The sequence below is a fragment of the Gopherus flavomarginatus genome, chromosome 5, assembly GCF_025201925.1.
Source record: "Gopherus flavomarginatus isolate rGopFla2 chromosome 5, rGopFla2.mat.asm, whole genome shotgun sequence".
Lineage (NCBI taxonomy): Eukaryota > Metazoa > Chordata > Testudines > Testudinidae > Gopherus > Gopherus flavomarginatus.
In genome coordinates, this window is record NC_066621.1 from 136,206,616 (window position 1) to 136,233,040 (window position 26,425).

General features: G+C 41.7%; 1 protein-coding gene across 7 annotated transcripts in view; it reads left to right on the forward strand.

The window, feature by feature from the left end:
• The window catches only part of EML1 (EMAP like 1), a 230,324-nt gene that overhangs the window by 130,224 nt on the left and 73,675 nt on the right, over window positions 1-26,425 (forward strand). For 4 of the 7 annotated variants that reach the window (XM_050954124.1, XM_050954122.1, XM_050954125.1 and 1 more), the window contains 4 exons: window positions 5,787-5,919; window positions 21,969-22,103; window positions 24,075-24,103; window positions 25,619-25,645. In XM_050954124.1, coding sequence (XP_050810081.1) covers window positions 5,787-5,919; window positions 21,969-22,103; window positions 24,075-24,103; window positions 25,619-25,645 — 324 coding nt within the window. Of the gene's footprint in view, window positions 1-5,786; window positions 5,920-16,851; window positions 16,915-21,968; window positions 22,104-24,074; window positions 24,104-25,618; window positions 25,646-26,425 lie in introns of those variants that run through there. The other 3 variants (XM_050954128.1, XM_050954127.1, XM_050954123.1) reach the window with 3 other exon arrangements.

Below are 26,425 nucleotides of genomic sequence, written 5' to 3' on the forward strand. Positions count from 1 at the left end.
TGCACGAATCCAATTTCTGTTAGTATTTGTGTTACTTTCTGTTCTGGTATTCACATAATTTAGTGCTGTCTTCTTGTCAAATGTGCTGCATGCTTTCATACTCAAAATGGACTTCAGTGCTCAGACATGTTGGCTAAAGTCAGTTAACATGCACAAACATATTTAAGTTTGTTTTGTTCAGAGTTCGAAAACCTGAGGTCTGCAAGGCAGTAATGACTGAGAAGCTTACAACCATCATATTCCAGTGTTTTAGAAGCTAGAAAGAGTTGTTAACATAGTGTAATCAGGAATCATGTGCAATTTTTTTCTTAGTGCTTTTAAAAGAGTGATTTCTTTCATTGGTGTCAGTCTGTTAGGACTCTTCCTCATTTCAGTGTTTCCTCGGAGCATCCTCTGAGTCCTTTTAGATGTAATCTACATTCCCAATAGGAGCATCAGAAAAGAACTAACTACTTTCCTCAACAAATAAGGTTTAATGCCAAAACCGAGTTACCAAGTTCAATGAGGCAGTGATTGAAAGCTTTTAGTTTGTAGAAATAAAACCAGGGTAGTCTATTAAAGCTTGGGGCCCCATTATTCTAGACATTGTACAGACACATAGGAAAACATGGTCCCTGTCCAGAATTTACAAACTAAGACCCCAGTCTTGCTATTTGCTGCATGTCCATGTGGAACCTCTTTGACTTCAGTGAGGCTCCATGCTGGTCCCACTGGCTGTGTTTCACTGCTTCAGGCCAGTGGGGACTGCGGGAAGCGGCGTGGACCGAGGGATGTGCTGATTGCCCTTCCTGCTGCCCCCATTGGCCTTGGACGGTGAACCGCTACCAGTGAGAGCTGCAATTGGCTGAACCTGCGGATGCAGCAGGTAAACAAACTGGCCCAGCCTGCCAGATGCTTTCCCTGGTGGGAAAGCAGCTGCTTTCCCTGCTTTCCCATGTGCCATAGGTTGCCAATCCCTGCCTTAGTACCTACAGCAGAAACAGAATGGGCATCTATGATGGGGTAGTCTGCCCATGTAAGGGTGCCAGTCAGCCATCCCTGGTCATGTGACATGGCCCTTTAAAACACTGGAAACTTTCTAGTGTATGCAAAGGCCTAGGAAATAAGCTGTATTGGGGGAGAGGAAGTGGTCCCAGGAATAAGTGTTAATTTGGAGAAAGTCACTTACTGTTTCTTTAAGGGCCCAGACCAGAAGCCTTGCAGAATGGGCAGGGAAAGAATCCCCTCTCACCCAATCAATTGGGAATGATCTGGGAGAAGGGGACTAGCATGTATGCCACCTCCTCTCTTATAGCAGGTCAGAGATCAGTAGGAGAAGGCTGACCTGCGGAATCCTCCAAGATAGAGGACTGATTGGATAAAGGCACCCACCTGAGGGTGAAGCTGGCTAAAGCCTTGTAACTTAGAATCATAGAAGATTAGGTTTGAAAGAGACCTCAGGAGGTCATCTAGTCCAACCCCCTACTCAAAGTAGGACCAACACCAACTAAATCATCCCAGCCAGGGCTTTGTCAAGCTGGGCCTTAAAAACCTCTAAGGATGGAGATTCTACCACCTCCCTCGGTAACCCATTCCAGTGCTTCACCATCTTCCTAGTGAAATAGTGTTTCCTAATATCCAACCTAGACCTCCCCCACTGCAACTTGAGACCATTGCGCCTTGTTCTGTTAACTTGCCCAAACCATTACCCCAGCTCCATAGAAGAGAGCCAGGGGAGACTCCTATCTGGAGTAGGGAGATCTGATTGCCTGAACCACAAGCCCAGCTCCAGGAGGAGGGCCGAGGTGAGCTCCTGCCTGAAAAAGCGCATGACCTAACTACATGGCTCATAACCCCAGCTCCAAGAAGAGATCTGGGGATGGGTGGGGGTGGAATCCTGCTTTAAGGAAGGAAACAATACAGATGGTTTGAAACAACCTGGTGAGTGCCAGAGAGGCTGAGAAACCCCTAGGAGTAGAGCAGGGGCTCGCAATACAGGCAGAGGAGAAGCCACCCACAGAATCTCAGGAGGAGAGTACCTTAGGGTTGAACCAGGGAAACAGTATACAGGAGGAACTCAATAGAAAGCAGGCCAGGAAAACAGTAAAGGGTTGGAGAGAGATTTGCGTAACTGCTTTATATTAGGCCTTGGCCTGGAACGTAGGGAAGAGGCAGGACTGGGTTCCCTTACCAAACTCAGCAAGAGGGTTTATTAAGGACTCGAGCAAGTAGGCCAAACTCAAAGAGACCAGGGGCTGCATGTGCCAGTTAGGAAGACTGGCCTCCTGAAGCACTCGACTTTTCAGCACCCTGAAAGGGGACAGGACTACCAGCAACCCTACTGGAGGGCTGAGGTCTTGACAAAGGACCAACAAGTGAGCTAGACAGCAAAAGCTCCATCTGAATGTTGACTTCTTCTCACGGGATGATGAAGAGCAGTTGGGAGAGGGGAGGCAGACCTCAAATGAAGTCATAACGGGGAGGATGTGTGAAAGAGCAGAAAAACTGCACACTGGCACAGCAGGGGTTAAAGAAAACCTGTGGGCTCAGCTAGCCACACTCCGCTATACCTGCAGCCAATGCCAGACCTGTAGGTGGGAGAAAAGGAAGGAGCCTGGCTCAGTTGGGGCTGTCTGTCAGGATCTCCTGAGGCACCCTGACTTGAGCAAAGATCCTCATAAGTTTCATAGTCACTGCTTTGGAATTCATGGAGCATAATGGCATGGCTTCCACGTTTAAAGCATGACATATGGTCTGTGCTACCCAATTAAGTACGGGGCCAGCACTGCAACCCATTGGTCTCGGACTACCAGGGCTACCCGCGCAAAAGTTTCTAAGGAAACCTCAGGATCATCTTCAGGCCCCATTTTGGTAAACTGGATAGGGGCACGGTTAGTTGCCTCTGCTGAAGCACTGAGTTGCTGTATGGAGGCCACCTGTTGGACCAGCTGCTGCTGCTGCTGGGCTGTCAATTCAGAAATTAACTGCTGCTGCTGGGTGGCCATCTGCTGCAGGAGTTGTTGCTGTTGCTGTTCATGGTGGGTGTTTTGCTCGGCCATCCATTTCAGCAGCTGTTCCATCTCCATTCAAGGTCTTTCCTTTTGTTTGGGCTTTTGCTTTTGTTTCTGTTTGTTTAAATTCCTTTCAGCAGGGACTAGGGCAATACCCATTTTCTCCACCACCTGTGATAGAGCCTTCGGTGGCCAGGTGGCCTAGTGGCTAGATCATTGGTCAGCTGGGTTGGAGGGGGACCCAGACTCTCCCCAGGGCCCTGTGTAGTTCAACCCCCCTAAACAGGTTGATGGATCTGCCTCTCTGCCGGGGGGGTCAAGACCCGCTTCCCTGGGCTGCTACTTATTAGAGTCTCTTTAGTTTGGGGCATAGCCCCATTAGTTCAATAACCCCACAGTTGGGGCTTAGCTGCAGGCTCCTCTTGGCAGGGGAAGGTTTCCTTGCCTCCAGTGGCTGCGTTGGCTGTCCAGTCACTGATCCGTCCCTTCAGGCAGGCAAACAGAGAGCTCCTGCTTCCTTGTCAGAAAGCCCCCAACTGAGCCAGGCTCCCTCTTTTTCTGCTCTCTCCAGGCCTGGCATTGGCTGCAGGTATAGAAAGGCCATGCTAGCTGAGCCCACAGGTTTTCTTTAACCCTGGCTGTGCCAGGCAGCAGTTTCCTTGCTCCTTCACAGGAGCAAAGCTCATGAAGTCATATGGGCTTCCTGGACTTGTACTTTGGGATGCAGGAGAGGGGTGCCAGTTGTGAAACAGCCCAGCAGCTGAGACTTGCTACCTGACTAGCTGCTTCGAGCATTTTAATGACAGTTTACATTTTATATAGCATCTTTTTGTATGGATGGATTCTAAAGTTCTTTACAAACTGATATGTCGGGTATTTACTGAAACCATTTGATGGACATCAAGCACAGCAACTGTTTTTAAAGCAGCCTAGCTCTACTACATTTTAGGGCTGGATTTAAAATGGAAGGAGAATTTAAATAGGCAGAATATAATTTTCAGAACTAGAATTTTGCAAGGAGATTAAAGTTATATTTCTGGTCTTGTAATAATAATAATAATAATTAATAATTGGATCTTTTAATGATAACAGTTGGTTAGAACCTGGATTTTATAGCTTTGCTGAGAGATGGTATTTCCAATAGTAATGCACCTTGTAATATTAGACTAAGGTATTGGTTAAATACTTATTTTAGGGGGAAGAGAATGCCTCATGAATCACAATTCTCCTGAAGATGCCTTCTTTTGGTTAGTGTCTTCCTCTAAACGCAAAGACTTTGTCACCTTTAGAAAAGTGGATGGAGGATGACCTAGCCCAGCCAGTAGCTCCTACTCTCCTCACAGTTAGAAAGACCCCAAATAAGGAAGAACTTGAAGTAATTTGTAGCTGAAGTTATGAGAAGTAAAGTTTCATCAACGTTCAGATAGCTCTATGACCATTGCAGTTTTTTGCTTTTCTTTCTGTAGACAGAGAAAACTAGCTATGTTGAAAGCAACTAATATAAATACATGAAGAAAGTTACTAAGTTCATATTTGTTAATTATTTACGTAAATTAAGAGAAGCCGTTTAAAATCCAGCTGTGGAATTAAAAGATCCTGTTTCAGAACACTTTCTCTAACAATATTTTCTATTGTTCACAGTCTTAACCATTGTTTGTTAACTAACATATGGTTGATTTGAATGAAAATCTTTGATAAAAACCATTCCAAAATTAATTACACATATGGTGTGTACATAATTTATTTTTCTATATTGTGTTTTTTTCGTCAAGAACATCTCAGTTGATTATATCCATGGTTCTGTTGATTCCAAATGCATTTTCTCACTTTAAAAATATATGACATATATATCTACCCTGTTTGCTGGGTTCTCAGTCATAAAGCCACATACTTAAAAGCAAGTTTTTAATGTAATATATAGACCAGTGGTTCTCAGACTTTTGTATTGGTGACCCCTTTCACACAGCAAACCTATGAGTGCGACCCCCCCCTTACAAATTAAAAACACATTTTTTATATTTAACACTATTATAAATGCTGGAGGTGAAGTGGGTTTTGGGGTGGAGACTGACAGTTCGCAACCCCCACATAATAACCTGGTGATCCCCGAGGAGTCATGACCCCCAATTTGAGAACCCCTGACATAGACCTTGGGAAAGCTTGTTGCATAAGCAACAGTGTATAGCTTCTTTATTGAAGAACACAGGCCTCTCAGAAGACTATTCGCCTTTCTTTCTGCTGCTATGTTGAACATGCTCTAGAAGGGAAGTGGATTTTTTTTTTTGGAGAGTGGAGTGATTTAGGGTTGCTCGTGTAAGCAGTCCAATTGAACTCCAGTAACTCCCAAAATGAGTAAGTGTTGCGCAATTAGGCCCTTAAGCAGTACAAAGGTTATTTCACTTACGTCATTATGAATATGTTTAACAATAAAAATGATTTACCCCTTGTAGCTGAGATTTAGCAAGTGAAATTTCAGAAATGTGACTACAGGCTTATTGTAATGAGAGATTTCTGAATGCAATAAATTATTCAAGCTGTAACTTGTTATTAGTTTAATATTCAGTTTAAATTCCTCTAGGAAGCTTATTCCAAAATGATTTCCTTACAATAAATAGGGCAATGGCTGAAGTTTACTTAATTTGTCCCTGTTTAATTTTTAATCCCTACTTTACTGAAACAAAGTTAACACTTCAAAAGCATCTATGAAATGTGTGTAACCTTTTTTGTTGTCTGCAGAAGTAAAAACTGACCTTTTCAGTGCAAGCTGTGATTTTTTACCATCTGCTTGTCTTACAGCTAGACCGTTGGTGCAAACATTGCCATTAAGGACAACTGTTAATAATGGAACTGTGTTACCAAAGAAACCAAGTGGCTCTCTACCTTCCCCATCAGGAACCAGGAAGGAAACTGTGTCACCAGCAACAAAGAGGTATGGAGAAACTTGCAATATGTGTAAGGTTATTAAATTAATTGAGAAAGTAGTAAATGTCATTGTTACACTTTTATAAGAGCATATATGTGCAGTTTTTCTCTCTTTAGATAACACTTTCAAAGCAATGGTCTAGATAATTTAAAGTGATTTACAGTTAAAATCTTATAAAAATACTTACAACATCTTTCTATTCATACCAAGTTAATTAATCAGGCCTAATATTATTGCAGTAAATACCATAGAAATACACAATGATTAGTCTATTATTTATGTGTTTCTTTGTTGATTCTGCAGTCTAGTAGATGAAGAGTAGGAAATTTCTGCTTTGGATTTCAGAACACGTTCTGAAAAGTAATATCAGGGTTCTTTGTTTTAGACAATAGAAGAAACAAAATCTGGGGAAGGCATGTGGTCCTGTGACAATGTCATATAATGCTTTTGGTCACTTTTTCTCAGTGAAATTATTTTATGTAGAAATCTAATTTGCTGTGTTGTACAAGGAAATTCACTTATTTCAAACCATGTCTAGCAAACTCTTATGCCAGTGAAAGCAACCCTGCTCTGACTTCTTACTATTAACATGTATTTAAGTCCCTTTAAAAATTCCTTAAATGTCTTGGGTATGGTTTAAAAATTAGTATGCTTCATATTTGTGTATTCCTTTGCATATCCAAGCTCTGGGAAACTTAGTGGGGTGGGTGGAGCAGGTTCAGTTTGAGCAAACCAGAGATGCACTACAGAGCCAGTCTGTTATGCTCCATGGTGCAAAAGATAAAATTCTGTGTATGACTGATTTTTCCTTCTACATTCCCCTACCTTGAATGCCAAACCAGCTTTGGGTGGTGGTAGTACACCTCTGTCTCGATATAATGCTGTCCTTGGGAGCCAACAAATCTTACTGCGTTATACGTGAAACCGCGTTATATTGAACTTGCTTTGATCCGCCAAAGTGCGCAGCCCCGCCCCCCCGGAGCACTGCTTTACCACATTATATCTGAATTTGTGTTATATCGGATCATATTATATCGAGGTAGGGGTGTACTATCAGTCTGTCGAAAGCAGATTGTAGAGGAAATGTGTGCAGAAATTACTTGTGTTTCTAGAAGGAGCTAGGGATATAGAGGATACAGATTTTACATTAAACATGAGGTAGAAACCTATGATGTGCTATGATGGAAACCAGCCATTGACATGATGAAAGGGGAGTGTTGCTGATTACCCAGAATGCTCAAGTTATCATGCACAAAGTTCTCAGACAAAGCGGCTTAAACTCTACACCACACAGTGACAGAATCAGTAAACATGATGCTGTTGTTTGTACCTACCTGAGATGGAGCTGGACCTCTATGACTGGGGCTCAGTGCAGTTGCAGGTTCAGCAGTATTGTTTGAACTAGCCCTGCTGATGGGAAGGAAAGATAAATTTAAATGGGTGAAATGTCATCAGAATGTTTAAAAGTAGGTGAGAACCTATTTTAAAAAAGAAAAACTACTTTTAGTGTTTCAGAAGTAAAGTAACACTGATTTGTATATACTGCATTTTTAGGGTGTTTAATTTTATTCATCATAATTCCTTTCCCTAGCACTAGTAAAGAAGACTTGTTGCACATAGTAATTGCAAAATAAAATGCAGCATATGAGTATTAACACACTTCAGATGTACACGTAGGGTGTTATTTCATGCTCTGCCTCTAAGGGTTTGTCTACACTACGAAATTAGGTCGATTTTATAGAAGTTGATTTTTAGAAATCGATTTTATACAGTCGATTGTGTATGTCGCCACTAAGCGCATTAAGTCAGCGGAGTGCGTCCTCACTACCGTGGCTAGCATCGACTCATGGAGTGGTGCACTGTGGGAATCTATCTCACAGTTCCCGCAGTCTCTGCTGCCCACTGGAATTCTGGGTTAAGCTCCCAATGCCTGATGGGGGAAAAACATTGTTGCAGGTCGTTTGGGGTACATGTCGTCAGTCTCCCCTCCCTCCGTCTGTGAAAGCAACTGCAGACAATCATTTTGCGCCTTTTTTCCTGGGTTATCTGTGCAGACGCCATAGCACGGCAAGCATGGAGCCCACTCAGCTCACTGCTGCTGTTGCGAGCATTGTAACGGGGGCATTATACTGCAGTATGTGCAGAATCTGGCCAAGAGACGGCAGCACGAGGACAGTTGTGAGGAGGACGTGGACCCAGACTTTCTGAAAGCATGAGATGTGGCATTTGAGACATCATGGCAGCAGTGAGGCTTGTTGATACAGTGAAATGCCGATTCTGGGCCCAGCAAACAAGCACAAACTGGTGGGACCACATAGCGTTGCAGGTATGGGATGATTCCCAGTGGCTGTGAAACTTTTGCATTCATAAAACCACTTTCCTGGAACTCTATGAGTTCCTTTCCCGCACCCTGAAGCACAGGAATACCAAGATGAGCGCTGCCCTGACAGTTGAAAAGTGAGTGGCGATAGCCCTGTGGAAGCTTGTAACGCCCCACTGCTACCAGTCAATCGGGAGTCAACTTGGAGTGGGCAGATCTACTGTGGGGACTGCTGTGATTCAAGTATCCAGTGCAGTCACTGACATTCTGTTATCAAGGGTAGAGAGTCTGGGAAATGTGCAGGTCATAGCGAATGCTTTACTGCAATGGATTTCCCTAACTGTGGTGGGGTGATAGACGGAATGCATATCCCTATCTTGGCACTGGACCACCTTGCCAACCAGTACATAACCCACAAGGGGTACTTCTCAATGGTGCTGCAAGCACTGATGGATCACAAGGGACGTTTCACCGACATAAACGTGGGATGGCTGGGAAAGGTGCATGACACTTGCATCTTTAGAAATTCCGGGCTGTTTGAGCAGCTGCAAGAAGGGACTTACTTCCCAGACCAGTAAATTACTTCTGGGGATGTTGAAATGCCAATAGTTATCCTTGGAGACCCAGCCTACCCCTTGCTCCCACGGCTCATGAAGCCATACACAGGCAGCCTGGACAGTAGTCAGGAGCTGTTCAGCTATAGGCTGAGCAAGTTCAGAATGGTGGTAGAATGTGCCTTTGGATGTTTAAAAGCTCGCTGGCGTTGTTTGCTGACTAGGTTAGACCTCAGCGCAACCAATATTCCCATTGTTATTACTGCTTGCTGTGTGGTCCATAATATCTGTGAGAGTAAGGGGAAGACGTTTATGCAGGGCCGGCTTTATGAATGGTGGGGCCCGATTTGAATACCTGGCAGTGGTCCGGGGCTTCAGCGGCACTTCGGCGGCAGGGGTCCGCTCTGGGTCTTCCATGGCACCGAAGGACCCCCCTGCCACCGAAATGCTGCCGAAGCCCCGTAGCAGACCCTCCCCCTCCACTGCTGGGTGAGTTTAAAAAAAAATTAAAAAGACACTTAAGGCACGGGGCCCTCTTAGGCGCCGCGCGGGGCCCGATTCTGGGGAATTGGCTTAAAGCCGGCCCTGCATCTGTGGTGAAGTGGGAGGTTGAGGCAAATCGCCTGGCTGCCAATTTTGAATAGCCAGACACCAGGGTGATTAGAAGAGCACAGGTAGGTGCGCTGCACATCAGAGAGGCTTTGAAAGCCAGTTTCATGACTGGCCAGGCTACAGTGTGACAGTTGTGTGTGTTTCTCCTTGATGCAAACCCACCCCCTTTGTTGATTTTTATTCCCTGTAAGCCAACCATCCTCCTCCTTCGATCACAGCTGGCAAAGGAAATAAAGTCGCTATTGTTTTGAAACCATGCATTCTTTCTTTATTAATTTTTTAAAAAGGGAGATGACTGATAAGGTAGCCCGGGTAGGGTAGGGTGGGGTGGGGAAAGAGGGGAGGAAGGAAGGACAAGGCCACATTGCTTACTGTAGCCACACTACAAATCAAAACTGTTTGAATGACAGCCTTCTGTTGCTTGGGCCATCCTCTGGAGTGGAGTGGCTGGGTGCCTGGAGCCTCCCTCCTTGGGCGTCTGGGTAAGGAGGATATGGAACTTGGGGAGAAGGGCAGGCAGTTGTACAGTTGATGCAGCAGCGGTCTGTGCTCCTATTGGTTTTCCTGCAGCTCCACCAGATGCCTGAGCATGTCCATTTGCTCCCCCATTAGCCTCAGCATTGCATCCTGCCTCTTCTCATCATGCTCACTTAATGCTTTCATGGACTCTGCCACTGAATGCCTCCATGCATTCAGCTGTGCCCTATCAGTTCGGGAGGACTGCATGAGCTCGGAAAATATGTCATCGCGAGTACATTTTTTTTCTATTTCTAATCTGTGATAACCTCAGGGACGGAGAAGGTAGGAGGAGCATAGAAACATTTGTATCTGTAGGGGGATAAAAAGGAAGAGTAAAATTTAAGATGATACATTTCTGAGAACAAAAGAGAGACTCTTTCACAGTGAATCAAGCAATTCACAGCAGGCAGCACATGTGCTTTAGGTACAAGGTCGCATTTTGCCTTATATATTGAGTGCTTGCCAGTATGGTGACACATCACACATGGCTGGGCAACAGAACTCGGTTTCCAGGCAGCCATGGTAAGCCAAAGGGTACGTGGGTTTGGCTTCTAATGTCCTCCTAAACATATGGGAATGTTTTCAAACTGCAGCGCCCTCCTTTCCCATAGCAAGCAATGCCAGTTGTGTTTGCCATTTAAAAGGAGGGGCTGTGGTTTTCAGGTGAATGTGCGGCACACAGCTCCCCCCACCCCTCCGTGTGGCTATTTGGGATGATCCCTTCACCCCTCCCCCCACATGTGGCTATGCTCAGGGATTATCCCTTTTAGCCAAGTGCAACCAGCCCAGCATGAACAGGGTCCTTTTAGTGTTCCCTTACAAAAATTCTTCTATTTCAACCAGGTGAAATGATATCACTCTCCTGAGGCTAACACAGAAAGATATAGACCGAATGTTGCTTGAATGCGACCAAAACCCAGGACCATTTGTTGCCATGCTTTGTGCTGCAATGATTCCAGACTACTTACTATTGGCTTGGTATGGTAAAGTGTCCTACCGTGGAGGACAAAATAAGGCAGCCCTGCCCAGAAACCTTCTGCAAAGGCTTTCAGAGCACCTCCAGGAGAACTTCATGGAGATGTCCCTGGAGGATTTACGCTCCATCCCCAGACATGTTAACAGACTTTTCCAGTAGCTGTGCTGGCCGCGAATGCATCCCAAGTCTTCAGGGCAAATCAAACATTAAACACTATTGCTTTTAAACCCTGTACTGTAGTTACAAATGTGCACTCACCAGAGGTGCCTTCTCCGCCTTCAGAGTCGGGGATCCCGCTTTGGAGGGTATTGGCTCCAGGGTGATGAAAAGGTCCTGGCTGAGAACAGATTCACCACTTGCCTGCTGTGAGTTCTCCTTCTCCTCCTCCTCTTCCTCATCCACAAAATCCTCCTCCATATTGCATGAGACTCCCCCCTTGTAGGTGTCTACGGACAGTGGTGGGGTAGTGGTAGGCTCCTCCTTAGAATGCCATGCAACTGATCATAGAAGCGGCATGTATAGGGCTCTGACCCAGAGTGACCGTTTGCCTCCTTTGTCTTTTGGTAGGCTTGCCTGAGCTCCTTGACTTTCACGTGGCACTGTGGTGTGTCCCTGTCGTAGCCTCTGTTCATCATGCCCTGTGCTATTTTGGCATATATATTAGCATTTCTTTTTGTTCGGAGTTCTACCTGCACAGATTCTTCTCCCCATACAGCAGTCAGATCCAGTGTTTCCCGTTTGCTCCATGCTGGAGCTCGTTTGTGATTCTGGGGGGACTGCATGGTCACCTGTGCTGCTGAGCTCGCCACGCTGACCAAACAGGAGATGAAATTCAAAAGTTCCCGGGGCTTTTCCTGTGTACCTGGCTAGTTGAAAGTGCTGTCCAGAGCAGTCACATTGGAGCACCCTGGGATAGCTCCCGGAGGCCAATAACATTGATTTGCGTCCACACTACCCCAAATTCGACCCAGCAAGGTCAATTTTAGTGCTACTCCCCTCGCCGGGGAGGAGTACAGAAGTAAATTTTAAGAACCCTTTAGGTCGACAGAACGGGATTGCTTGTGTGGACGCATTCATTATAAAATTGACCTAATGCGGCTAAATTCAACCTAACCCTGTAGTGTAGACCAGGGCTAAGAGATGCAGAACAGAAAGAACTTGCAGCCCAGGGCTGGGGGTGGCTAAGTGGGTTTTAAATCATCCTGGCACTTTCCTGATTCTGACAGCCCCACAGGCTAACCCCTGCAGCCTATATGCCTCATCATTCCTTGGAATCCCTTCTGTGTTAGCTATGTGCTGCAGCCTTATCTTTCCATAGCTTTTCCCCCAGCATATCCTCTGTTGGAGGACAGCCTGTGGCTGTCTTCCTCAGTTTTTGTTCTATGGAAATTCTTCACTGACCTTTCTACCCAGCGAAAGGGGGCCAGAGGGGGGATGAGAGTCTCACCCATAGATCTTAAATAAACAGTGAGAAATTAACTTGAGACACCTCCATATGGGAGAAGAAACAGTAGACATAGGCAATCTTTCCTGTTAACTAGATGCTTAAGACAGTGTTATTTCTCTCATTCTCACAGAAATGTAATTTATAAATTCAAGTACTATAGTATGTGAGAATTGTTTCTTTTAAAAAATCTTTTTTTGAAATGAACCGGTATAATGACAAATGTAGTTATAGGTAATTTTCACTTTATAGATTCTAAAATGTAGGTTTTAATATAACATTTGCTACTTTCAAATTTATTTACGTCTGTCTTTCAGAAATGTATATTGTACAGTGTTACAGTTCATCATGTAACTAAACTTCAGGAGGAGGAGATATTTTAAAAAATTACTTCTTCAATGAATTACTGTGAAAGAAAGACTGTTTTTACTTTGTAGATTATTGTCCACTGCTGAAAGCTTCTGATATTGACCTCTAAATTGACTGGTAGAATTCCCAGTTTTTGTGGTAAATTATGCTCCAGATATTCCATATTTGGAGTAGCTTTGCTCTGAATAAATATTTTATGCTTACAAATGGTGAGAAAAATAAATTCATTAACTATTTTACATTTATATTGGGCCATTCCACATTCAAATACTGTGGAAGAGCATGTGTGTGATACAAATGAAAAGGTATCAGCAAAAAGGAACTTTTTTTCCATAACTCTTTATTTGCATTTAGAAGCTTAACTTGTTCCTTCATTTATATAATATGTGTAATTTTAAAGAAATCATTCTATGCTGGCTTCAGCTAGTAAAAACAAAAGATCATTGTTCTTTTTACACTGAAGGATTTGAAAACATTCAGCTGCTTGTAAACTTAGATATTCCAGAAGCAATCCACCACAAAGTGGTAATGCTTTGTGTTCCCAATTAAAATCTAGATTTTGGAGCTGATCTGAGATAGATTTGTTTTCATTAGACAAAAGTAAAAGAGGAGAAAATATAGGGGAAAAGAATATAGGCCATATCTTGCTCAGTAGGGATTCTGGTGCAGTCTATAGACTAGCATATATATCTTAGCTTTCAAAAGGAAACAATCACTCATTCTCTCTGCTTGAGGAGATTGTAAGATATCACAGTAGGGCAGAGCTGTGAGGACTGGCGATCAAAATAAAGAAACTGGTACAGAAAAGAACACTATAAAAAGCATGGTTTTGTACAGAGTATAAAATACTTAAATATGATAAATTCCTGTTGCTTCCAAATTAGCAACACATGCTCTCTGAGAAATTGCTCTCTCTCTTGGAATTAATGTACTACATTCTGTACTGGAGCAACAATGATTTTAAACTGGCATAAATAAAAAATCAATATGCAGTTTCAATTAATTCTTCTGTTTTAATACCCTCAAATATCAAGAAAAAGTTTTTAAATAAATGGAAAACAAACACAAACATTCTCTCTAAAGTGAACTTTGGGTGGCAAAACTAATCTATTACATTGTGTCACTAATGACAGAAGATATTAATGCATCACACTCAAAGGCATAATGCAATTAAAGCCATAAAAGAGTTCTTGAATTTATTCTAATTAATTTAAATGAAGGTGAGGGAGCATGTAAGACAAAAATGTGAAATATACTATTATAAGTATTGTAATAACTTTAGTTAGAGTTTTAACCGAATTGTGCACCATTTAAAATTATATTAATTGTGTTTGGCAAATTTTCTGAGTCAAATTTTGACCTCACTTCAACATTGTGGGTCTGAAAGCTCAGCTTGAACTTGAATACTATTAGATTCCTGTTTCATCTGGGGGGGGGGGGGGGAGAGAGAGAGAGAGAGAGAGAGAGAGAGAGAGAGAGAGTGTGTGTGTGTGTGTGTGTGTGTGTGTGTGTGTGAGAGAGAGAGAGAGAATGAGAAGAGAAAAATTCCAGTGGAAATATAGATACAGCAGGCCTGGTTCTCTTCTCTGATGTTTGTACATCAGGGTACCTTTGTTAAAGTCAATGGAATTACACCAATATAAACTTTGGAAATTTCAGTAAGCCAACTAGAATATTTTCTTCTGGAGTTACCCCCATAAGCCAGGCTAACAGAGCCCAGGTTTCCTGTTTAGTTAGCAAAATACTTAACTATTATTGATATAGATATCTATATACCATACAGTCATAGTATGTTTAACATATCCTTTAATACATATGTGATGAATTAATTTGTCAGATACCTTTTGACCATTGCACCTCCACTCTCTCCACTTACCGATTTCCACCCAGACTTATTCTAATATTGCGAACCTCTGAGCAACTTCAAATATCTTGCGCACTTTAAATACCCTGTTACACAAGTTACTTGATTCTGTGCCAACCTGCCCAGTTAGACTGGTCTTTGATTCAGGATGGGCTTAAGCCTCAATATTTTGGGACTGTGTATGTCTAGAATTAGGCTCTTTATGCTTTTTGGGAAAAACTATTTCCACCCAGGGTGGAGCAACACTTGTTCTAGTTCTGGAAAAGCCCACTATATTAGATTATAAAGCTGTGATCTTTGTAATAGAAAAGCTATTTCAGGGTACATTTAGATGTTTTCTTCTCCCTCTGAGTCCTATGAAGTTACTTAAGAACATAAGAACAGCCATACTGGGTCAGACCGAAGGTCCATCTAGCCCAGTATCCTGTCTTCCGACAGTGCCCAATACCAGGTGCCTTAGAGGGAATGAACAGAACAGGTAATCATCAAGTGATCCATTTCCTGTCTCCCATTCCCAGCTTCTGGCAAGCAGAAGCTAGGGACACCATCCCTGCTCATCCTGGCTAATAGCCATTCATGGACCTATCCTCCATGAATTTAACTAGTTCTTTTTTTAACCCTGTTATAGTCTTGGCCTTCACAACATCCTCTGGCAAAGAGTTCCACAGGTTGACTGTGAGTTTTGTGAAGAAATACTTCCTTTTCTTTGTTTTAAACCTGCTACCTATTAATTTCATTTGGTGACCCCTCGTTATGAGAAGGAGTAAATAATATTTCCTTATTTACTTTCTCAACACCAGTCATGATTTTATAGACCTCTATCATATCCCCCCTTAGTCATCTCTTTTCCAAGCTGAAAAGTCCCAGTCTTATTAATCTCTCCTCATACGGAAGCCGTTCTATACCCCAAATAATTTTTGTTACCCTTTTCAGAACCTTTTCCAAGTCCAATATATCTTTTTTGAGATGGGGCAACCACATCTGCATGCAGTACTCAAGATGTGGGCACACCATGGATTGATATAGAGTCAATATGATATTTTCTGTCTTATTATCTATCCTTTTCTTAATGAGGCCCAACATTGTTAGCTTTTTTCACTGCAACTGTACATTGAGTGGATGTTTTCAGAGAACTTTCCACAATGACTCCAAAATCTCTTTCTTGAGTGGTAACAGCTAATTTATACCCCATCATTTTAATGTATAGTTGGGATTATGTTTTACAATGTGCATTACTTTGCATTTATCAGCACTGAAATTCATCTGCCATTTTGTTGCTCAGTCACCAAGTTTTGTGAGATCCTTTTGTATCTCTTCACAGTCTGCCTGGGACTTAACTATCTTGAGTAGTTTCGTATCATCTGCAAATATTGCCATTTTACTGTTTACCCCTTTTTCCAGAATATTTATTACTATGTTGAATAGGACTGTTCCTACTACAGACCCCTGGGGCATTGGTATTACTTATGGTAAATATACAATACCTTGTTTTCCTAGTATAAGGATACTAAAAATTACTTCAGTGTTTTTAAACCCTCTCAAATATCTGTAAAATAGTTTTATGTAAGATAATATGCTGTAAAGGCATTACTGCCATAAGATTTCATTGCCTTGTTTATCTCACTTGTGACTTCATCACAGATCAATGCAACCATCCTAAATATTGGTACCATTACCACACCATTGCATTATATGTATGTGTGATGATTTATATTCTTATGCTTATTATTGCTAGGCTATTAGTAATAGCATCTTGTTCTCTAGCTTGATATTATCCATTTTGTTTATGATATCCACTGATTTTTAAGAGAACTTAGGCTAGTGTTTCTCAAACTGGGGTTGCCACTTGTGTAGGGAAAGCCCCTGGCAGGCCAGTTTGTTTACCTGCCCTGTCCGCAGGTCCGGCCGAACAAACTGGCCCGGACCGCCAGGGGCGGTCCCTACACATGCGGCGACCCCAGTTTGAAAAACACTGACTTAGGCTGTTTGTTGAAGCTGCGGAGATGGTCAGTATATATAGAAGCAACAAAGTATATATAGAGTATTGCTAAACATTCTTGTCATGCATGGATATATTGTTGGACTATAAATACTTATTTTGAACTGACCACACATCTTACTGAGGAGTCAATAAAATCCACGGTACTTCATTCTTGCATGTATTTTCATATCTTGAATGTGCAGTCATGTGTGTCTTTAATTGTAAGTTTGTTTTAAATGTGTCTTGCTTCCACACTTGTTGTATTCACTTTTATTCTGCTTTGTTTATGCCCCTCTCAGTCATGGATTACACAGGTCTGTGAGTCTTCTCAATGCATGCAAACTGAAAAACACTACTGTAAGGTGAGGGATTCTTAGTAGTATTGTAGTGTCATAGTTCAGTAGGTTTTCCTTTATATCATAGCTCAGTCTATGCAGGGGGGTTATTTTAGTGGTGGTGTTTATATCCTAATACATAATTGTATTAACTATTACAACCTTTAGTATTCTCAGAAATAAAATTTGCAACATATACTCATAACCAATGTGTTTAAATGCACCAGAACTTTTATAAACTAATTAACTCAGTAATAGTACCTCTACTTTTCATGCTAATATTATCTCAATTATAGTGATGATTTTTCATAATGCAAATTCCTTCAAACATAATTGCTTATTGCAGCTTGTTTCATAAGTATTGTAAGTCAAACTTTTTGTCCTGGTATTGCACCATTAAATACTACCTTTTCTTAAGATTAATTATGAAGGCCAAATTCTGGACTCAATTATTCTTGTACACCCCTATAAATCAGTGTCTTAGTTTCTGTGATCCTTATGCTTCTCATTTAAATTCCACTTGAAGTATCAGTATGTCTGCTGTGTCCAGAATAAGCATGTCAGTAGTGTTCACTGTAGCACCTTAGTTTTTTAATTATATAAAAATATGGTATTAGACCTACCAAAATACGTGCATGCTTATATTGATTTAACAGTATGATGATGTTGCCATAACCCTTATCTTTTCTTGCCCCTTCACTTCCCTTCTGCCTGTCACTATTGCTTATTGTGTCAAGGCTAAAATCTAAATAGTAAATTCAATGAGGCAGGGACCATGTACTTGTGAAATGCCTAGCTCTCCCTTGGGTCCTATAAAATAATAGAGGTTTCAGAGCTAGGGTGACCACCGGTCCCTCATTTTAAGGGACCAGCCTTTATTTCATTGATTTATCCCTTTTGGTGACCATTCATCCCTTATTTTAAGATGTATTTAAATGTATTAAAACTGTTAAGTAATATTTTAAACATTAAATTGAAGCTTACGATAATTGCATTCTATATTTGAGGTCAGTAGAAATATCCACTTGAGAGAGAAAAATACATGATATGCTAAAGGAAATGGTGTTTCCCTGAAATAGCCCTTAAAATAGAGCATTCTCTCTTATTTTTCTTGTGGTTTTTGGTTATTTTCTATTCAGAAGTGTAATTGAGGTTAGAATTTGGCACATGATCATAATTAAGGATGCACAAAGGATGTATTAGCATGCATGGGTTAGTGTTAATATCTAACATACTGTATCATAACTGATGAAATAGTACTAATCCAGGGGTGGGCAAACTACGACCCACGGACCAGATGCAGCCCACGGGACAGCCAACCTCATGGTGCAGGAGGCCCCATGCCGCTCGCAGAAGCAGCCAGCACCATGTCCCTGTGGCTCCTGGGGGCAGGGGCAGAGGGCTCCGTGCGCTGTCCTCGCCTGCCGGCACCCTTCTTCCCCCCCCATCTCCCGTCGCTCCCATTGGCCAGGAATGGGGAAGCACGGCCAATGGGAGCTTTAGGGGAGGTACCCACAGGTGAGGGCAATGCGTGGAGCCCTCTGCCCCCCCCCACACAAGGCTGTAGGGACGTGGTGCCAGTTGCTTCCAGTAGCGGCGTGCACGGGGCTAGGGCAGGCAGGCAGGGAGCCTGCCCTGGCCCCGGTGTGTGCTGCTGCCACCCTGGCACTGCTCCAGGTAAGTGGAGCCGCTCCAGGTAAGTGGTGCCAGGCCAGAGCCCGCACCCTGAACCCCTGCTGCATCCCACACTGCAACTCCCTGCCCTGAGCCACCTGCAGCACCCTGCTTGCACCCCAACCCTCAGCCACACCCTGCACCCCTCCTGTACCCCAACCCCCTACTCTCATCTCCTCCCACACTCCGCACCCCTCCTGCATCCCAATCCCCTACCCTGAGCCCCCTCGTACACTCCACACTCCTCCTGCACTCCAACCCCTTGCCCTGAGCCCCTTCCTGCGCACAGCACCCCCTCCCACACCTTGCAGTCCCTCCCGCACCCCAGTCCCCTGCCCCAGTCCTACATTCATGGCCCTGCATGCAATTTCCCCACCCAGATGTGGCGCTCGAGCCAAAAACTTTGCCCACCCCTGTGCTAGTAAATAGCAGTGTCATACTTAGCCATCAATTTTATATGGAACTTTTCTGAGAACAAGGTTCAGACTTCTCAAGTTGCCACACATTTTTTAACTGAAGACAATGCTTCAGTTAAAAGAAAGCATTCTTAATTTCAGTTCTCTTGTCCTTGTAATTTTTTGTTTTCAGGATGAGCTTAAGAACTTTACAAGTGAAATTGAAAATATTCATATTGTGACAAAGTTCCTCCTCTACCTTGGTGGGTCCTGCACTTATTGGCAGATTTGCTCACCTCAGTGATCTTCCCCACAGTCTGGATCAACTCCTCCTGTGTCTGATCAGGAGTTGGGAGTTTTGAGGGGAACCCGGGCCCATCCTCTACCCGGGTTCCAGCCCAGGGCCTGTGGATTGCGGCTGTCTACAGTGCCTCCTGTAACAGCTGCATGACAGCTACAACTCCCTGGGCTACTTCCTCATGGCCTTCTCCAAACACCTTCTTTATCCTCACCACAGGACCTTCCTCCTGGTGTCTGATAACGCTTGTACTCCTTAGTCCTCCAGCAGCACACCTTCTCGCTCCCAGCATTTCACACACACTTCCTCTCCTCTGGCTCCCCCTGCCTGACTGGAGTGAGCTCCTTTTTAAACCCAGGTGCCCTGATTAGCCTGCCTTGATTGGCTGCAGGTGTTCTAATCAGCCTGTATGCCTTAACTGGTTCTAGCAGGTTCCTGATTACTCTAGTGCAGCCCCTGGTCTGGTCACTCAGGGAACAGAAAACTACTCATCCAGTGACCAGTATATTTGCCCTCTGCCAGACTCCCTGTATCTGGGCGGCGTCCGCTGGCTCCCTTGATGCCTTCGAGGGGCAGTGGGCGTTGTCCGGGGTTCTCTGCTTGGTGTCCCCATCAGGTTCCCTTCATTTAGCCCTGTGACCTCACTCTCGATCCTGTTTTTTCATTAGTTGCCCCACGGAATTAGTTGGTGTCACAGACCTGTGGATCCTCCCCTTAGGCTAGGGGGAGGTCCTTTAGAAGTGGGCGGGCTTTGCCCGCCCACCTCCTGGATACCAATAGGACCAGACTCCCTGTACCCCACCGGTTTGGGACTGTCACAATATATTTAAAGGCATATTCAAACATTAACATTAATGGTAAAATATGAATTGTAAAATATTTTTATCTAAGAACATTGTTTTTGTCCTTACATGTTAGTACACTTTTAAAATGATTTCTTTCTCCAGAAAAAAGACAGCATTTTGTGTTATAGATGGTAGTGAAGTTATTTAATATTTGTTGCTAGGTTTTTGACATTTAAAGTGAGATTAAAATGTGCTCTGTAACTTACTAATTATCTAATATTAATGCAACAAGTTGCATTTTTAAAGTGACGTTACCTTTTCATTCCCATAGCTAGTGAACATAATACAGAAGATAGGCCCTGATCCTACAAACATAGGCTTAATTTTATAAACTGGTGTAATGGAGTTTGGTGGGCAACTCGTGCAAGTAGAGGCACTCATAAGAGTAAATGTTTTCAGGATCAGGACCTTAGTTTGTAATTGGAGAAACATTAAAATAGACTACATTATACATTAAAATGTTTTCACTATGGTCTGGCTGCCAATATTTTATCTAATTGGTTGGAGGAGCTTGCTCTGAGTGTTCCTCCTTTATCCCTTTCACCCAGGGCCAGCCTAAAACATACTGGTTTCTGAAACGAAAGCAAGATTTGATCTCTTACTACCATCTCTTCCTTGTTGGCAATTTATTTTTCGCACCTACCTATGCAGCTTAGCAATCCACATATTTTCTATGTTAGTTCATCACCCAAAAGAATATTTTTATTTCAACTTAATAATTTACATTTTGGTTGGGTTTTGTATCAGAATGTATCCAAAACAATTTGTGCCACTCTCAGGTGCTCCAAAAGAGAGAATATAGTAGCTGATATAAAGCTTTCCAGGATGCATCTGATGTTTCTGACTGTGTAGAACTTAAAATGGAGACATCCTTTCAGAGTAGTGCTTGGTTAGGTAGCAACTTAGCAGCTAAAGAATAGTGGTTCAGGTCTGGTAAGTTGGTGAAGTGACCACAGTAATCTCTCTCCCCCTTTCAATATGAAGTCTTAAGTGGCCAATCTATTTCACTAGTTACTAAAACTGTTTATGGTTGAGTCTTCTGTCTAGCTAAAGAGAGCTGGATGCTGAGAGCACACTAAAGAGTCATGCAAATCCCTCCTGGTAGAGATGTTTGGAGGAAGGTTGGAAGGAGAAATTAGCCCTCTGAAAACTCCCTCACAGAGGAGAAGGGAAAAAGATTTTTTTAGGGTCTATGTTTTTTTTCATAAATGTAAGTAGAAGTGTCGCATGTTGACAAGATAGTGACTGAAACTGCAGAAATATTTAAGAGGTCACAGTTTACTCATTACCTTTGGGTATATTAAAACTAGGTTGAAAGTACAGGATAGAGTATTTGATACTGAATTAAAGGCTGAATGGATATGAAAAGAGATGGTCAGCTTATTAGTGTTCAAAATTTGACCTACTTTGTGTAATATGGCTAGGAATGTCACATTTTACTTTCTTTTTAAATCTATCACTCCATTCTCTAAATTTAGGTCGTTTGGACTGATACACAAAAATTGTAAGTGTGACCTTTCTGATATTCTGCTTCAGAAGTCTATGTATTGCATATATCTGCGCAGTTGATATTCCAACTGGCATCAGTGATATTAGTATAGCACCTCTTGTAGACTGAAAAATAAGCAAAAAGGCAGCCATGTTAATCTCCATTGCAGTAGATACCCAGCAAAATAGTCCGACTGCTGCAGTTCAGTTCTTAGTAACCTAAATATTATCTGTTCTGGAAAATAATTTGTTAAATAGTTATGTTAATGCTCTTAGAAATAAAAGTTCAATTAAACTTTCTGAGGTATAGTTTCTCAAAATCCTTTTGTAATAAAATACTTTTATATGTACTGCTGTATAACTTACTCCCTTTTTTGTTAGTACTGTCAAAAGAACCAGCTCAGCTGAACGTGTATCCCCAGGAGGTCGAAGGGAAAGCTATGGAGATTCCAAAGGCAGCCGCAATCGCACTGGATCCACGAGCAGTTCTTCTAGTGGTAAAAAGAACAGTGAGAAGTATGTGATGTTTTTAATGTTTCCCTCTTCCCCACACTAACGGCCCTAATAATGAAGTTACTAATTTTAAATAAGCAACTATTGAAAAGTTGGATTTTCTGATGATACAGCAGTCAGACATGAGATGCCTATTCTGTATTGAACAGAGGATAGTTTTAAAGTACTTCGTCATCTAAGTACTTTTTCAGGTTGAGATTACACATTTTGTTTGCCTTATTGTATACCAAGCCATGAGCCGTGTGAAAATTTTGAGTTGTATACAGTAATGCCAGAAAATCTTAGCGTTATTAATCCTTCTTTCCAGTATGTTGTTGGACTCCTTCATGTTACTTCTCGTGATTTTTTTCTTTGGATAATGCAGTCACTTGTCTAGGGCATCATGTCTTCCCTCTGCTGATACGTTAGCAGATTTTTAAAGTGACTGTTCATACTCATTATGGAGGCATTTGGTAATGTCTCCATAGTTAAGTTGTGTTGAGATTTGTATGTAAAGCAGGACTACAATCTCTGTTTCATACTTCAGAATCTGATTTTAGTTTCCAGGTTTGGCACAAAACTCTTTATAGCACAACTGAAGTTTCTATATTTATTTTAGGGAAATATATACTAACTTTTGCAAAGGAAGCATGTAAACTCTGTTTTGGAAATGTTGTCCTGTTTTCCTTATTTCTTTGATTCCTTCTAGATAAATAATCACGTAGCTCATAAACTCTGTGCACACACATGATGATAACCTCTTGGACATAGGCCATTTTTAAAATTAAACAAACAGAGATTCCAGGCTGAAAAGAGGGATCCAACCAACCTGGATCCTCTTGGTGGCACTGTGATCATGCCTTAACCAATAGTGAACAGATTTACCACTCAGATCCATCGCTGCCGTAGGTGATCAGATTCGACTAAAAGCTGATGGTTTTGTTGATCACAACATGTTCTGCATGAAAGATTAGCTTTCTATGGAAGCAGTTTCAGTAAATATTGCCATTTTTCAATCCTTCCTTTCCCTACTTTCCTTAACTCCATAGTGGCTTTTCAATACAAATGGTTTACTAACAATCATGGCACAGTGCAGTGAATTACAGAAGGGATAGGGGGAAGAAGAAAACAAAATAGCTTACATCTCTTGAAAGCAATCCCCTCTCTCTGACCACTTTGGTCCCTTTGTCAGCATTGCACTTAGTGTCTAGATAGCAACTCCTTTCTTCTCCCCAACAGACATGCTTATTAAATCCCCTCCTGAATTTTCCCAAATAGTTTGTTGGACACACACACACACGCGCGCACACAGACACACTCACTTGGGTTTGTCAACAGCTTTAATCTCCACCTTCCAGGAGATGATCCACTGAAGAAGAGGAAATACTTAACAATGGTTGGTAGTCGCCTTTCAAAGGCTTACTGACCTAGCTTAGATACCACCTTTCACAGATGAGTTTGGCTGGTTGTGCCCACTTATGGACAGGGTACATAAATACTTGAATACTCTCCCAGTTATGTTTTTTCAGTTGTCAATGAACTGTGAATTATGGACAGAGGCCCAGGCCCTCTGTCATACTGATATACAGATACTCCTTAAAAATATATCTTTTTTGGTGTAGTTGTACACTGTTTTTGGGCCAACAAGCATTGGTGGCCGATGAGCAAAATAATGATGGGATACTGTAGGTGCTAGAGATACTTAACGTCTGCCATGGTTGGACTAGATTTTCAAAGGAAAAAAACTTGACATCTAGTGGGAGAGAGGCTGGGATCCCAGGGATGTGAAAATGGTTGTATTAGAAATGTGAAAAAAAGTTTTGGCATCTATGGGCAGGGTACTACAAGGAAAATGTTATTTTTACCATGTCCACATGTTGTATGTGGTTTTTAATTAATTGGTTTTATAAAATTATATAAACTATTACTATGGCATATGAAAAGTGTTGTATGCATGGCAAACTATAAAAGAGAACTCCTTGATTATTTTCACAGCAAACCCAAGGAACCAATGTTCAGTGCAGGTAGGTTCTGTTTTATTTTTCTCCATTTCTAAAGAGATAACTTGCGTGCTGATGCATTTTTTATTGTACAGTGATTTATCAGGGAAATTGGCATTAGGAGTCAGAGCCTTTCACTTACAGACCACTGGTGGCCTACTTCTTAGTGGCCAATGGGTCTGCACTGCGACTGGAATCCATTTTCGGCAAGAAGGCCAAGAATAAAAAGCCATGAAAACGGAAACTACCTTCTTATCCAATAGAGATATTCCTGTTCAAAACAGGATTAAGGTTTTTGTGGGTTGAAGTATATGTGAAGGTCAGACTATGGCTCTCTGCATTATACAATATTTTAAGTGTGATTCTTCTCATAAAAATGAGCGAATGCAATTAAGAGATTTCATATTTATGTCTCAGTTCTTTCATGAGCAAAATTGCCAAGTTACCAATAAAAATATTGTTTTTCTAACTGAAGTTCTGGAAGCTCATCTTTTGACTTGAAAGTCAATGTTCTTTTCTTTCCTGCTCATGCGTTATCACCATCAATAAGATTCTGCAGGCTACGTTCTAAATTTAAATAAGGACAGAGTTTATTTGCCTCTGCCATTAGAACTTTACTATCAATCTTGGTGATGGCATGTGACACAAAATAGAGTATAGCTTGCTTCCCTGTTGGTTCTGCAGAGCCAAGCAAAAGTAAAAAGTAGTAAAAACTTACTTTGTCATTGGAATAAGCAAATGTGATGGAATGCACACTGAGAACAAATCTGCTGGTTCAGCATGTGGTGTTTTTATAGTTACTTTTCAGACTATAATCATAATTTAAGTTAAAGATGGAGGATTTCTGTTTCTTAGGCTGATAATCAAGGCCCCCAGCAACGCACATAAGCCTGTGCCTCACATCAAGCTCTTAAGTAGTCTTGTTGATTTCACTGGGACTACTCATGTACTTATTGCTTCTCTGGATCACAGCCCAATTCCCTCTCATGGACACTTAAGTTCTTGAACAAGAAAATAGCTTCTGATATGCTGCATTTGTAATTTTGTCTCATAGTAACTTTTTTCTTTTTCACTTTCCTGGAAAAAGGCACATTTGGCTTTAATAGTCTTTGTTTCAAAATTTTCCATTGAGATTCATAATTTAAATGAATAATTTAACCTACGTGAGTCTGATCTTATCCTTCTGATTCAGACAAAATTCCCAGTGAAATCAGTTACATTTTTTTTTCTAGGCAAAGTATATCCAGTATTCCTAAATATTGAATTATTTTTTATCATAAAGTTACATAAGGGAGCTTAAATCAATCTTTTAATGATAAAATAGCTCTGAATGTATTACTCTTGGCTAGAAAAACAGAGTTTTGAATGCAGTTACACACAATCCACTGAATGGCCCATAGGTCAAAGTTTTGTCAAGCAACAGGTTAGCCTCTAAGAGGATACAGCTGGACAACTAATAGAGCAGGGGTGTAGGTGAGCCTGACTGTACTCAAACCCATCTTTATCTGGCACTTCTGTCTCTGTCTCTGTAATCACAAGGGAAGCGCCGTGTGACACACTGCAAAGGTAGGCGTCACTTCCAAAACCTCATAGCTCTCTAAGCAAAACTGTTACCAGGGTGACAGAGGCTGTGTTTTTATACAGCCAATATACATTTTTATTGCAAAGTTAAAAATATTCAATTTATTTTGAGTAAGGTTAAAAATATTCATGTAACAGTGACTGAATTATAACCCTTGGACGCACTATAATGATAACAATGGGTTATAATTTAGATTTTGGTTGACTTTGGTAAATGACTTTTTAAAAAATTCAGTGTTGAGAGAGCTATATGGCAGCACCTGGATGTCTCACTGTGTTTGAAATGCTGTTTTGCACCTCTGCTGACATGCCCTATGATATAGAACCTGCCTTGTTTTTGCTGTTTTGCTGCAAATCTAATGTATGCTTATCGAAACATTGTTTTTCCCTCTGCTTATATCTTCCTTGGTAGATTGTAGATTTGTCTGAATTATCAGTAAGCAGAAGTAGGTGTATAATTCATTTTAAATGCTTTTTTGCACAGTATAGTAATACAGAATTATGTTTAGTAAATGTATAGTGTTGATTTCTGAAACATAATTGAATTGAACATTAAATATGCACATTTGGTACATGTCTGTAACTTGTCTCTCTGGTATAACCAGAGATCTTGTCTTGGATTTTAGAAATTGCCTATTCTTAACTAATTTTTCACTAACTTGCATCTTTTAGCTTTACATCAATTAAGTTTAAGCCCTTATAAAGGAATGACTCTTTTACTCTCAAGACTAAATTTTGGAAGGGGCCTCAACCCCACCACTGTAT